Source organism: Macaca nemestrina, chromosome 5 (assembly GCF_043159975.1).
Source record: "Macaca nemestrina isolate mMacNem1 chromosome 5, mMacNem.hap1, whole genome shotgun sequence".
NCBI classification, from domain to species: domain Eukaryota; kingdom Metazoa; phylum Chordata; class Mammalia; order Primates; family Cercopithecidae; genus Macaca; species Macaca nemestrina.
In genome coordinates, this window is record NC_092129.1 from 116,059,293 (window position 1) to 116,075,418 (window position 16,126).

Here is a 16,126-nt window from a genome sequence, read left to right on the forward strand (position 1 = left end):
AGCCAGGATGGGTGACAGGATAGAAAAGGAAAATAAGTGAGAACCAAGTATGATCACAGATTTAAAACTTCCGTAACTGGAAATGGTGCAGATGTCAGAACGTAGTTTAGGAGGAAAGGCATAAATTCTTTTTAAGTTATAATGAGTTCAAAGTGAGGATATATTATCCTCAAAATTAAGGGTGAAGTGCTGGGATTAAAACTGTTGAAAGTAACCATGAGAAAGCACCATGAAGGCTTTCTTACTTGGAATAAATTACTCACCTGGTTTCAGCAGAATACACTCAGTGCCACCCTACATTTGGACTCTACAAACTATGCCACTAAAAGATAATCAGCGTTCTTCATTCTTCATATGCAAAGAAAATTAACTTACCTTAGTATCTGATATTTCACAACATGTTTCTTGAGCTATGAGGTTTGCACTGCAGTAGATTTTAAGTTGGTGAAGTTCAATCTATTAAAAAATTAATAATAAGAAACATCTTTAGTTTTTTGAGAATCACATTCAGGCAATTAAGAACTACAGTAATTTAATCGGAAATAAAAAGGAAGCTAATATAAATAAATTACTGGTAGATATTTTAATGTTTTTATTAAATGTAGGATTCACTGTTTTATGGACTACTTGAGAGACATAGAGTTGGATATAGAGATGGATCTATAGATAAAGGAAATCAGGTAATGAAAGCAATTGCAAACCTTGGCTAGCTGTTCCAAACAATAACATAGAAGAACTTATTTTTAAAAAGCTATTGTTTTACACTACAATAAAGAATGCCCACAAAATGAGGCCATTTCAAAATTTAAAAATTGGAGAAAAGGTAAAATCAAAGATATGAACACATGATGAGAAGGGCTTTATTTGTACTTCTAGACTCCTATTTGAGGCACTGAAATAGGTGTTCACTTACCAACAAGGAAAAAAAATTTATCTATATTTCATGAATTCTGCCTGAAACCTATTGATTTTTATATTATATTGGTATAATCTGAGCAAGGCTAACAACTTTTTTACAAAAATAATTGATTCCATCTATTTGCTTAGCAGATTTCTCTTTTTTTGGCATTTGGACATGAAATTAAATGTAGTTCAAGGAAAGTATAATCATGCCTTTAAATGCAAGATCAAATCACCACCTTAGAAAAAGTAAATAGTACTGATTATTGATAAAATATCAATATAATAAATTCTTAAATAGGTTGTTTGAATTCTTTAAGCACTGAAATGTTGTATCAAATAATGCATTACTTTGAGGTCAATAGGTACTGTATATAGAAAGACCTAACTCTAATCTTATAATAACTAACCTATAATAATAGAAAGCAGGCAATTGTGATTGTGGTGAATCTCTACTCCAACTTTAAAAGCAAAAAGGGGGGGAAAAAGCTACAACTTTTACTTTACACCTCAGATGAACAAAATCAATTCAGTTCATAGAATGCATTAAGAACTCCAGACATCTTATAGATTCATGAGCAGCCTAAGATTTGCAGACAATGCAAAATCATGAGACTAAATGAAATGTAATGATTTATGTTCTATAACTTTTTGAAAGGTTATTAAGGTTAACTTTTATTTATAAAATTTAAATACACTGTCTTACATAGTATAATGAAATACCGCAGTAACATATGAATTATGTAGAATGAAGAATGAGAACTCCAATTAATTAGTATTGTTCTTAACTAAAACTTATATATTACCATTGTTATCAAAATAGTCAATAAATATTGAAATCCTATTATGTACCATCCATTGTACCAGGTCCTGCATATTAATTGTTTTACTTAACTAAAGATAGATGATCAATTTTCAAAGGATTACAACCTAATTGAGTTCCATGACATTGAAACCACAGTCAGAATAGTTTATGCTTTGTTTATTCATTCATTACTTCAGAATGCTTCACTGATACAGTGCTTTAGAAGGAGAATGAGTAAGGTTAAATCTGTACTGATGCTTGTCAAAATGCTGAGTTGATTTGAAAAAAAAAAATCTTCATATCAGTTTTGTCACTTTCTCACAAAAACACACAGGTGGGATATGTGAAATAAAACTCAATCATGAGAATTTTTTTTCAGTAACACACAGCCCAAATAAACACATTTTCACACCATAACAGATCTTATGAATCACAGAGCTTGTACAGAGATGATGAAAAATTAATCCACTCAAAGTTTCAGTAGAACCAGGAATCTTTTATAAAACTATGTATTTTGTTTGTTTAACTCAAACAGTAACTGTCTCCAAAAATAACTGCATCATTGTGACATGCCTTCAGGTTTATCCTCAAATGAACCAAGAATCCACATTAAATTATGAAACCACTGTAATACCATGGTTTTCACCTATATCCTTTTTATAAGGATTCACCTGATATTCTTTAGCCTCAAATTGTGGGATCAATTCCCCTTTTTTTTTTGAGACGGAGTCTTGCTCTGTCGCTCAGGCTGGAGTGCAGTGGCGCAATCTCGGCTCACTGTAACCTCCCCCTCCTGGATTCAAGCGATTATCCTGCCTCAGCCTCCCAAGTAGCTGGACTACAGGCTCCCGCCACCACACTCTGTTAATTTTTTGTATTTTTAGTAGAGACGGGGTTTCACCGTGTTAGCCAGGTTGGTCTCAATCTCCTGACCTCGTCATCCACCCACTATAGCCTCCCAAAGTGCTGGGATTACTGGTTTGAGCCACCGCGCCCAGCCCAGGATCAATTCTATCCTTGGGTGAGAAGTTAATGAGACACAGGACATAGAACACTCTATCTTCTTAGGCTGAGGTCCAAGACTGGATTCCATTCTTGCAAAACCTCTAAGAAATAAACTATAAACTGTTTATACATAATAAACTAAGAAAACGTGCAGCCATCAAATTTAAATATATCTAACTTTTTAAGATTATAGACCTTGTTCTCTAGGGAAATCAATAATAAATCTATATCATGTTAGCTTCAAATGTAATATTTAAAGGAACTTTCTATCCAAAAGGGTTTTACTAGGCAATTTTTCTCTTTCAAATGACCTACTATTTAGTGAGTTTTTCCATACAACAGAACCCTGAAAAACCATTATAAGCTTATAAAAAATAGTCTGCAATACAAAGTAATTGCTATTTTAAGGATGAATAGTCTATTGTTCTTGAATGAAAATAGCAGCTAATCTGGAACCATTTAATTTAAACTTCGGCTTTTTCAGTCCTTTCTATTTAAAACATATGAGCTAAGACCAATATTATATTTTGTATCATATTTTCAATTTTTACTTTTAATAATCTAATTTTTTAAGGCATGACCTAATTATTTTAAAATCCCAGGCTGGAGAAAATGGGTATAAAATGGAGTTAAAATAATATATGTGAAAATATAGTTGGAAATAACATATCTGTTCTTCACACATCTGATGGCAAATTAATTAAATTAATAAAATTGATGAGAAGGGTATCTATTACACAGTAATAAAAGGAGGATGTTTTTAATAAGTTTTTTTTTTTTTTTACTTAGAAGTGTTAGTTCTCTTTCACAACCAACATCACAACTTACATCCACAGGCTTGCCATCTGCAACTCGCGTAGCAATAACTGTCCGTCCATGGAAATCCACAGTGTCCTTTTCATCAGTCTGTCTCCTTGCAATTAAATTACAATCCATATAGAGTGAAAGGACCCGGGATTGTATACTGATGCCAAGTTTGTGCCACTGACGATCAAACAAAGCACGGAGTTCTCGATTTCTAAAAATGTAGTTCAACACATCTCCCTCTGTGGCTTGAAACATAAATTCCACCACCTTCTTTCCACCATCAACTACTATAGAAATCTGCAAAAATGTAAAGTATCTTTAAATGTTTTAAAAATCAATGTTCAAAATTTTTAAAGCACACAAAGAAAAGCTCAAGATGCATATTAGTATAACTGAGGCACTTAGTAAAATATTTTAGATGACACTTGTGTCCACCTGGTTTGTTAAAATAAAAGAACAGCAAATACCACTACAAAATGGTTTACAAATGGGGCATTCTGGTGAATGTAATATGCCCCTTCCTAAGAGAACATCTAAGAGTGTGTGTGTGTGTGTGTGTTTATATAAACCATTTATAAGTTTATATATACATAATTTATGTATATTATAGATAAAATTTTATAAGTATATATAAATTATTGCTCTGTATTAGTAACACAGGAATTTAAGGTTATCAATTTAAGAAGACTAAGAATATGATCATTTCCCTAAGTAGGGAAACTAAGATCAATTCTTTCACTATTGACACTTTGCAAGGTACAGAGAAAACACATTTTATAGAGGACATACTCTTGGTTGATCTACTCATCATAAAATTGTAGCTGTATTAACAGATTAAAAGATCAGTGAAGATTTAAAACATTTCAATGGACATGTATAGAAGTAAAAACTAATGTATGATGCCAGTAAGTAATTTTGAGGTTCCTCTCCCACCCCTGGAGTGCCAGCATTCCCTCTTTTCAGCCCAAATGCCATCTCTTCTACATGCTCTCCTAGATTCCTGCTCTCTCCATTCCCCAATTCTGGTGAACTGTCCTTTCTGTGCTCCCATTGACCACACCCAACACCAAGCTTAACTCTACCACTGCACTTGTTCCACTGTATTATAATTATGCTGTATTATGTTGTTCTCCTAGATGTCATCTCCTTACTCCTTATGCTCCCTGATAATACAAATTCTGTTTTTCAGATCTCTTTTCTTGTCACTACCTAGCATATAGCATGTGTTCCATAAAATTTTTATTGATGGGATAAGTATTTAAGTCTCAACTCTTTATTCACCAAGAATTGTCCAATGAAACAATGAACTGCTTTAAAAATAATATATAACATTAGAGATGACAGAAGGTGAAGAATGTGTTAGTTAGAAGGAATTAGTTAATGAAGCAGTTGTGAAGAGAAGGCAGTTTTGCATCTTTAAACAAAATATGGACCTAGAAGTAAAATAAAAACAAAAACTAACACTCTGTTATCCACTATACTCTCATATTATGGATCTCAGCAAGACCATCCTAACTACGAGAATACTTGCATTTTCTTGTTGATGATCCCTCTAAAGGGAGAACATTTGGACACTAGATCTACTCGCAAATTTGTGCACACAGTTCAATGAATTCACCTGGCTTAATCACACAAGGAAAACTAATAAGCACAACTCTAGTGGTACTTTACCTGTGGAATATTCTGCTGGTTTAAAACCTGCCACAGAAACCACCGTTCCTTTTTGGCGTTTCTTCTTACTCGAAACATGGCAGTTACTGAGTACTCCTCAGGAAGGCCTTTGGGAAATACCTTACTGTGGGAGGAAAACAAAGAACTTTTGTGAGGACACTAAGGATTGCAAGAAAAGAAAATCTAGGTATAAAGTTCTATGTAATGCAATATCTCAGTCATATTTTTCTCAGTAAATGTGTAACTTAAGCACTTTTCTCTTTCCTTTTAAAAAAATCTTCTGGTACAGTGTTGTTAAAGCTTGGAGTATATAAAAATGAGTGAAGAGATTACAGTATTAAGTTGTGACATTTCCTTATTCAACAAGATATTCAACAGAAGAAAATCTCATAATTCACTGCAGTCTGACAAACAGTAGAGATTTATCAAGGAAATAAAATGGTATGACTTGACTTGGTTAGTAGAGAGAGGTACAGAGAATTTTAAAGAACACTAGTAATAAGTAAATGAATATTTTCCAAAGAAGTTTTATCATATTAAATTCTTGCAAATTAGTTCCTAATACTGATTTCCTAGTCCCAACTGAAGACCATGCTAAATATAACGTGGATATTTTAGCTTTATTTTTCACTTTGCTTCTATATAGCTGTTAGCTTTTTCTTGCTTTGTACTATTGTCATACAAATAAATCACATCTTTATATTTTATATTCCCATCAATGAAGATTTCTAATATTGTTTTATATATGTATGTATTCATACAACTGTATTTTAAATCTGATAAGAAAATAAAAGAGACACAAACAAAGCACATTTTTTCTGGCTTTTATATTTAATCTATGTAATTATTTCCAGTGCTTTTTATTTCATTGTTTGAATTTGAGTTACTGTCTAGTTTCCTTTCATTCAGCTTAAAGGAATTTCCTTCCTATTTCTTGTAGGGCAGATGTGCTAGTCTCAAATTCTGGGGTTTTTTAATCCTTAATTTCACTTTCACTTTTGAAGGATAGCTTTGCTGGATATAGAATTCTTGATTTACAGTCTTTTTCCTTCAAAACATTGACTACGTCATCCCACTGCCTTCTGGTCTCCATTGTTTCTGATGAGAAGTCAGCTTACTCATATTGAGAACTTCTTGTACATGGTCAACTACTTCTCTCTTGCTGCTGTAAAAACTCTCTCTTTGACTTTTGGCAGTTTGGTTATCATGTGACTTAAATGTGGATCTCTTTGAGTTTGTCCTTCTTAGAGTCTGTTGAGCTTCCTGAATATATAAATTAATAATTTTTACCAAATTTGAGTAATTTGCATTTCTTATTTCTTCAAATAGTCTTTTTTTACTCTCAACTCCTAGAATTCCTATTATGCATGCTTGCTGGTATCACACAGTCTTGAGACTCTGTTCATTTTTCTTCATTCTTTTTCCCCCTGTTCTGAAGACTAATTGAACTATATTCAAGTTCCTGGATTCTTCTCCCACCTGAGATCAGTTCTTGAGCCACTCCTATAAATTTTTCATTTCTGTTTTATACTTTTCTACTCAAAAATTTGATTTGCTGCTTCTTAATAATTTCTATTTATTGATATTCTCTATTTGGTGAGACATCATTCTCATACTTTAGTTCATTACAGTTTCCTTTAGTTATTTAAATATATTTAAAATAGCAGACAAAGTTATTGTTAAGTAAGTTCAATGTCTAGGTTTCCTCAGAAACAGTTTCTATTGGCCACTCTTTTATCTGTGTATGGTTTTACATACATTGTTTTTTGCATATCTTATAATTGTTAATTGAAAAGTAGACATTTAAAATAATATAATATGGCAACATTGGAAATGAGACTCTACCTATCAATGGTTTGCTGTTGGTGCTATTTGTTGTCATTATTGTAGATGCTTTTTATTTGCTTAGTCACTTTCCTGGAAAAATTCTGTAAAGTGTGTCTTCTTCGTCATGTGTGAATCCTGCAGTCTCTGCTCATTTAGCTTAGTAGTCAACTAATGATTGAATAGTTAAACACCTTTGACCTAAAAGCATCCCAGCCTTTGCCAAAGGCCTGTGTGTGTGTGTGATGGAAAATACCTTAAATGTTCAGGCTGGCAGTTTATAAATCACCTTAGCCTTCGTGTTCTGCTTGTTCAAAGCTTTGAGTTTGGCCAGAGATAAGAGTTTAAGGCCTTTTCAGGCCTTTCCTGAGTTTTCACACAGCCCTGTAACATAGAAACATGTGTCTGGAGTCCTACAAATATGTTGGAGCTTTCTAGGGCCCTCTATGGATGTCTTCTTCCCCCATTTTTTCTTTAAAAATTGTTTTGATCAGATTCTTGTTTATTCCAATTATAACTGCTGCCTCAGGCAGTTGCAATATTAAACAATTGCCACTGATTATTTTCAATTAATGTCCAGAGGAAAAGGCGATTCTTACAAGCTCTGATCAGGTTAAATAAAGACCAACCAAGAATTGGGGTTTTTAGGGAACTACCAGGCAGGAAAAATAATGGCAATTCCCTGAAAATGGAGCTTTTAATGAACTTCACACTCTTTCTTCCCTTTCCAGCAGCTGCTAGGCAGCTAGTTTTCACTGTGATTCTGAAGCTACTGGTTTTCAAGCCTACCCTGTGTTGGGGAGACAGGGATATGAATAGGACAAATGAATAGGACAAATTAAAATGCCATAAAGCCTGCTAGTCTTACTGAGATTCAATGTTTTTTTTTTTTTAAATAATCACTCATTAGATTGTGAAAGCCCCTTAAAAAGTTCAGAATATATTGATTTTGACCAATTTTGCCTATGTTCTTATTGCTTTTTTTGAGGAGTAGATTTTCTGAAATCCTTCAGAAATAACAAATTGTTATTTTTAGCCACTAAGTTTTGTAGTGGTTTCTTACAAAGCAAAAGATAATAAAAACATTTTTTCTCTTCATTTTCTACTTAGGATGATAGTAATGCAGTCACCAGTCCATCTGTTATTAAGACTGAAAGCTCTTTGAAAGCAAGGACAGCATTTAACATATCTTTGTATCACTCACAAAACCTAAATCCAGTCCCAGCAGGGCACTCTATTTGTTGAATGAGTGAGTGATCCAGCAAATGAGAGACAGAGACATACTTAATTTTGATATGACACTTTGATGTTTAATAAACAAATACTAAACAGAGGTCTGGTGTGGTGGCTCACACCAGTAATCCCAGCACTTTGGGAGGCTGAGGCGGGCAGATTACTTGAGGTCGGGAGTTACAGACCTGCCTGGCAAACATAGTGAAACCCCGTTTCTACTAAAAATACAAAAATTAGTCAGGCAGAGCGGCACGTGCCTGTAATCCCAGTTACTCAGTTGGCTGAGGCAGGAGAATTGCTTGAACCCAGGAGGTGAAGGTTGCAGTGAGCCGAGATTGCACCACTGCACTCCAGCCTAGGTGACAGAGTAAGACTCCACCTCAAAAAAAAAAAAAAAAAAAACTAAACTAAATAGAATTATTGTTCAATAATTTATAATCTAGTTCAAAAACTGAAAATATTTTTGCATCTCATGAGTAGTTTCTGCTGTGACAAAAAATAAGAGTATTATCAGTATTAATACATAACAATTTTATTTTAAATTATACATTGAAATAAATTTAGTTATATTTAAGGAATAATTGATTTTTTAATCTAAGTTTATAATGAATGAAAATCCTTATAATTACTATATTTCCCTTTCAGAAATTGATATTGTGCTTTTAAGACCAAATATGATTTTGCTTGCCAAGATTATGCTATTTGAAGAAAAACTTCTGCATTTTAAAAATAAAATGTTAAAACAAAAATCTACTCTTACAAACCATGTTTGTTGTTTATACCACACAAGCACAAACACTTAACATGACACAGAATAGTTTCTCTGGGTCTTGCCAAAATTTCTGTTATAAAAGAGGCCATATTGGATTACCAGAGAGATATAATGACAGCTTGCTATGTCTAAGATATCCATGCTTGAATATTTCGAATTGAGTGTAATTTCCTATAAGAAATCCTATCCATTGCTTATTCAGTGATACTCCCATTAAGAAAAATATCGTTGATCCTTACTTGCTAAGTTCATTCATACATATATATATTGGACTAGAAATTCTCAATGGGATATTTCCTGCCTTCCCTCCATTTTATACATATTGTATGTAGTTCATTGTCATAAATGAAAATTTTATCCACATAAATTAATACTGACCTACATTTGAAGAGCCCAGACTCAGTGAAAGTTAAGTGTAATTTATACTTTATTTTAAATTGCCTTCTTTCTACACATTAATTAAGGTCATCTAAATATTCATGGGCCAATGAGGGCACAAGTACATCAGATTAACAAAATGTTCACTATAAAATCAATATTTTAAAAATATGACTAACTAAACATCACACAGTCAAACTAAAGTTGGTCGAAATGCTCCAAGCATGTCAAGGGAAAATTGCTGCTTGGGAGTCCACTTCACACTGGCCTCTGAGGGTGGGAGCCAGCTCTAGATGTAATCTGGAGTATCTCTGAAGCCTTATAATTCATATATCTTGGATTCCTTTGAACTTATAATTCACTTCAATGTTGTAGAAATCTAAAATGTAGCTTGCATCTGCTCTCTGATATGCTCTACGTACAGCAGCTCTCTGTTTAAACATAAAATGGAAGAAACCATACGAAATGTTGGGGAAGTAACCAGGGGATCAGAAATAGGGCTCCTTAAAAATGACTAATTATAGTACAAGCAGTGTCCAGGTCTCAGAACCACTGACAGTGAGGCTTTGACCCCAAAAGACATTTATTTCATAAAAATCTTAACATTAAAATGTTTCTTTCTTGGTGTTAAGATTAAGGAAGTGTTTTTTTGTTGTTGGTTTTTTTGTTTTTTTTTGTTTTTTTTGTTTTTACATTTTCTCTACTTTCTCAGTTTTTGCAAGGAGCATGAATTGTGCTGATGATCAGGTTTTTAAAAATTGCAACTATTCCCATCTTGGGAAAAATAACCCTAACCTCTAATGTGACCAATAAATTATTCCTATATTCTTCAAGGACAGAGATGAGGGAGAATTGACACCTACTGTACCCCCTCACACACCTAAAAAGGCCATATGCCTCAATATGCTGGTGGTGAGGCAAATTCTTTAAAAACTGGTAATGGCACTAACAAATATTATTTTTTCTATTTTGGTAGGTAAAAATTAAGTTGCAAAAGTCTAGAACTCCCAACCTATAGCTTTTATAATAAGTAAATCACTGAAGCCTTAAGAGAAAAAGCAAAACAAAAAACAAAAAACCTTCAAATAAAAACATACCTATGACAATATTTCGTCCACTTACTTAAAACGGAATAGCTAATTACAAAGTTACTAGTAGTAATATACATGGAGTTGGATAAAAAAATCACATTTTATTAACCCTGAAGCAATTCCAATGTATAGGACATTAAGAATGAATTATATTTGTCCACATTCCATATTAACTTCATTCTCTAGATTTTCTTTCCTACTTGATTAATGAAAAATTTTTTCTGGTCAAAATTCACTTAAAACCATTAGGAAATACAGATAGAATAAAATCTAAAAGATTTCTGTATTACAGAAAAGATCTTGGCATGAGATAGAGGAAGCATTTGATCACTCTATATTTGTATAATTGTTATTAAATAGACTGTACATTCAATATTCCTCCTAACTATGAAGTGCTTTCACTAACAAGCCAAAACACCTAATTGTCTACTTTTAGAGCTTTCTTCCTGTCTGGAAAATCCTTGTGTTTATAAAACACAAGCTCTGTTAATATTGAGATAGTCCCAAAAAGTCAGTCACACGTTACTAACAAACTGTCTAATAATTAATTCTCACCTTGGACAGCACAGAGCAGAGATCTGTGGGGACTGCTATGAAGCAAAGAAGTTTTAAGAGGGAAGACACAGAGAGAGAAGAACAAATCCAGAGCAGGAAGCTCTCCTGAGTTACACAGACAAAGATGAGATGCTGAGTCTTGGGCAGCAAATGTGTCACCTTAAGCAGTGGGAGTTTGGGAGGAAAGTTCCAAAAACGAGGGGATGTGAGATGCAACCAAGATAAACCTTGTCTATTTCTCTCTCCTGTGCCCTGGACTCACATACTTAAGTCCCTAGTAGGCACTCCACATGGAGGGGAAAGGCATGTAATTAAATAACTGAAAATGAACGTTTTGTATTGCTGCCTCAGCACATCCCTCCACAGGGATTCCACATCTCAATAAAAGACATGGCTATTCACTCAGGTGCTCCACCCAAATCCCTGCAAGTCATTCTTTATTCATGCTTTTCCTTTATTATCCCCCATCCTGTCTAACCCATCATCAAGTCTTACTGATTTTGTGTTTTGTTTTATGGGTTTATTTTTTTGAGGCAGGGTCTCACTCTGTCACCCAGGCAGGAGTACAGAGGCATGGTCATGGTTCGTTGCAGCGTCAACCTCCCAGGCTCAAGTGATCCTCCCACCTCAGCCTCCTGAGTAGCTGGGACTACAGGCACGTGCAGTCATGCCCGGTTAGTTTTTTGTATTTTTTTGTAGAGATGGAATTTCGCCATGCTTCCTAGGCTGGTCTCAAACTCCTGGCCTCAAGTGATACGTCTGCGTTGGCATCCCCAAGTTCTGGGATTACAGGCATGAGCCACTGCCCCAAGCCCTTACTGTTTTTATCATCAAAACAGATCTTGACTCTGGCTACTTCTCTCCATCTCCACTATCATCACATTAGCCCAAGTGGCCACCATCTCTCCCCAGGACTCCTGTTATAGTGTCCTGATTGTCCTCCTTCTTTCCCTTTCCTTACAGTCTGGCCCGCACATAGCAGCTAGAATGAGCTTTTAAAATCGGACTAGGTCCTTCCCTTACTTATAACCTTCTGAAAGTGTTGCATGGTTCCTAGAATAAGATTCATTTCTCTGACCATGACTCATAAGGTATGATGTGATCTGACTCCTGCCTTCCTCTGACACATCATCTCCTATTCCAGTCTCTGTGCGGCACCCAGGCTCCAGGCACAATGACTTGAGTTTTGTTCCTTGAACACACTGGGCTCATTGAGACCTTGGGCCTTTGTACTTCCTGTTTCCTCTCCTGGGACAGTCTTTCCCAGAGGTCTTCATTTACATCAAGATTACTCAACCCGCCACCCACTGGCCACATGCAGCTCAGGATGGCTTTGAATGCAGCCCAAACACAAATTTGTAAACTTTCTTAAAACATTATGAGATTTTTGTGTGTGTGATTTGTTTTAAGCTCATCAGCTATCATTACTGTTAGTATATTTTATGTGTGGTCCAAGACAATTCTTCTTCATCCAATGTGGCTCAGGGAAGCGAAAAAATTGGACACCCTTGATTTAGATGATTTTTCCTTATTGTTCAGGTCTCAGCTCAAATATCACTTCCCTTGAATGGGCTAAGGTTGTCCTCACCCTAGTCACTATCTAACACATTACCTTGTTCTATTTTCTTCATAGGCTTGTGCCTACCTGACTTTTTAAGAATTATTGGTCTATGTATTTATTGCCCGTTTTGTGGAATGTGATTTCCACAAAAACAGGGTCCTGCAAGACTTGTGGCTGTAAATCAAGCATCTAGACTAGTACCTTGCATATAGGAAGCATTCACAAAAATTTGTTCCATTCATGAAAATCCACAATGATGCCTATAACCAATCCTAGTAGGTGCTCAACACTTGTATTCAGCACAAAATCTATGTTATCTTGCATAAGGCCTTAACACGGAGGCCTTATGAGACTGTGCTATATTGCATTCATCAGGAAAACAACAGATGGAAAAGTCAAATCCTATGTGATTCTAAAGCAGGTTAATCAAAAACTTTGATAGAAAAAGAAGTCCGTTAACAAACACATCAGTTTCTTAATTTCAAAAAGAAGTTTAAAATTTCTACAGACTGAAGCAAAATATAATAGCTGCTCCAAGATTTCACCAAAAGTGTCTTCATAGAAGTCTTCCAGTCCTTGGAAATGTGTTAGTCATAAGAAACCACGCATCATGGTTTCCTGTAGTTCTATACTCCTAAAGCTGAAAGGGACTTTGATAGAAATTTAGATCAATCATCTCACTTCATAAATGAGGAATTAAAGCTGCAGACATTAAATAACTACCTCACCTTTACTCTGCCAGAGGTCAGGTTGAAACTTGAACTTATGACTTTTAATTCCAAGGTTAGTTTCTTCCAATGTATCAGGTTGCTTGTATCTTTTTGGTTAAGAATAAAATTTCCCTCATCATTACCAATCTGACTTAAAAGTAATATTTTGGCACTATGAGGGGAAAAATGTCTCTATTTTCCTAAGTATTAAGGAGAGATATAAGTAAATATATTAATTTCAATAAATGAATAAATAAAATGTTTACAATCACACTATAATATTAACAACAACAATTAATCATATTTTGCACTCCAAGCAAAGTATTTATTTTGGCATTTGCACATCCTAGGTGACTAGTAGCCCTGAAAGGTAAATTATTACAGTTCCTTCCTCTAATGATATTTTGAGCATAGATCAGGAAGTATCACAAAACATACAGTTATGACTTCAAAATAGAAATTACTGCCTTTTGGATTTTGGAAAAGATAACCATGCTAAAGAAGATGAAAACAAATCAGGAACATTTTCTCTCTATTCCTTAGATCATTTTCTAGAAAAATTAGAAGTTTTCACCAAGCATTTCTTTTCTTTTTAATATTAATTTTTATTTAAGTTTTGGGGTACATGTGCAGGATGCACAGGTTTGTTACATAGGTAAACGTGTGCCGTGGTTTACCAAGCATTTCCTTAAAGATGAGTGTAATTTAAAGATGGGCGCCGTGGCTCACGCCTGTAATCCCAGCACTTTGGGAGGCCGAGGCGGGCGGATCACGAGATCAGGAGATCGATCGAGACCATCCTGGCTAACACGGTGAAATCCCGTCTCTACTAAAAATACAAAAAATTAGCCGGGCGTGGTGGCAGGCGCCTGTAGTGAGGCAGGAGAACGGGGTGAACCCGGGAGGCAGAGCTTGCAGTAAGCGGAGATGGGGCCACTGCAGAGTGAGACTCCATCAAGATGAGTGTAACTTTCAGGAAGTAGTAGTGAAAATTATGAGAACAGTATGTATACTAGTAACTAGGTAATGTGAAGAAAAGTAAAAAGTGCTCTGATAAATAGTACCTCTGTATATATTTTCCTAACGAAAAATAATACACTGGGATTTTAATACTTTGGGGAGAAAACCAGTAGAACGGTAACCTAACTAAAAGATGAGTAATTTCTTAAAACGTGAAAATAATGATCATCTATCTCAAATGATGATGGAAAGAAAGAGAAACTTTTACACTAATCCTACATTATGGTTTTCCTGGTATACAGTAAACTTGCATTCTATTCATTCCCTGAGTTGTGAAATCAGGGCCTGGCATTGTTATCTACAAAGTTAACTTAATGAAGGTGAAGTATCTGGTCTCCCAGGGACAGAGGGTATCAACTGAACAAATAATGAACATTCCCGGCTGTCCAATTAATGAGAAGCCCATAAAAACTGCCTTAAGAGGATAAACTTTGCTTTTCATACTCCCTTCCAGATGGTTAACATTGTAAGCATGACAAAGCCAGGGAAAAGCAGAAAATTTTAAAATTAATTCACTGTTTTAAAGTACATGCTCATATTTATTGACAGTTGTTTTATGGGGAGATAGAAGCAGACAGTAGGTTGCATGTATTCTCCATGACTAGGCCCTGGTGGGTTGTTGTCAAGAAAAATAGACAATAATGAAGCTCATAGATTTGTTTACTTCTTAGTATATTAAGTAATTAGCAATTTCATTGTATAGCAAGCTCAAATTTGACGTTTTTGTTCAGTGTTCCTAAAAGAAACACAGTTTGTAATATGGTTACATCTCTGTGTAGTAATAGCTCTGTTTCAAATATACAAAAAAGCAAGGATAAAACCAAGCTACAAAACAAGAAAGGATTAGGAAGAAAAATTCATGTTTACCATGAATTGGTAATCTGTTGGTTCTTTTGCTCAAATAAATAATAAGGAATGCGAGACAATAACTAAAATATAAAAAAAGAACAAAGATGAAGAAACTTTTATAATTTCAGTGCTCATAAACTGAAAAGCAAGATGACATTATTATTCTAGAGAAATTTCATTTAGTAAATGATGTTCTAAAAATTGAGTGTGAGATACATTTACATAGCAAAGTGTTTAAAAAGTGTAATTACTGATTACAGTGGTTCCGGAGGTAATTCTTCAACCAGCTCAAAGCATAAGCCTTGAAGCAAAGTGCTATTTTGATAGAGCTAGAGTGAATTTTCCAGATCATATTTAACAAGACCAAGTTTTATTTATTTATTTAACAGGACCAAGCTTTATTTAATTTTACTTATAAAATCAAATGGCTAAATGGAAAAAAATATATTTTTAAATATCAAGAACTGGCTTCCAAATTAATTCTGCCATTCTGAATAAGTGTGAGGCAGGGTTTAGGAAGAACTTCCGTATTTACAAGTATCAGTGAGGCCTCTGACTTGCTGAATATCTTCCAGGAAGAGAAATATGATACAAGTTACATTTCCTGAGAGTGAAGTGAGAGATGCTTGGAGTTTATAGCAAGTCATTTCTTTCCCAGCTGACACCCACCATCACCTGTCAGTTACAAGCAATTTGGCTAGCAGGGCCTAGAGGGTTTGTCTGAAATGCCTTCCTCCCAGTCTGGGTGATGATGTTGGAGCTCCACAGCCACAGAGACTCTGAAATCTTAGCCCTTTTGTGTTTGCTGAGGGGATTCAGGCAGATAGGTTGTTAATGGGAAAACAAAGCTTGGATGACTCTCTAATAATCTCACGCTTGATCTGATTAGCACTAGTTCAATGTGGCACCGTAAACGACTTTCCATTGAAAACAAGTCCCCCTACT

General features: G+C 34.8%; 1 protein-coding gene across 3 annotated transcripts in view; it reads right to left on the bottom strand.

Annotated features, from left to right (window-relative positions):
- Positions 1 to 16,126, bottom strand: part of LOC105479487 (collagen type XIX alpha 1 chain) — a 334,678-nt gene that overhangs the window by 273,995 nt on the left and 44,557 nt on the right. For all 3 annotated transcript variants that reach the window (XM_011737482.3, XM_011737483.3, XM_011737484.3), the window contains exons 5-7: positions 5,189 to 5,312; positions 3,539 to 3,814; positions 376 to 456 (exon numbers count right to left, since the gene is read on the bottom strand). In XM_011737482.3, the coding sequence (XP_011735784.2) occupies positions 376 to 456; positions 3,539 to 3,814; positions 5,189 to 5,312 (481 nt within the window). The remainder of the gene's footprint in view (positions 1 to 375; positions 457 to 3,538; positions 3,815 to 5,188; positions 5,313 to 16,126) is intronic.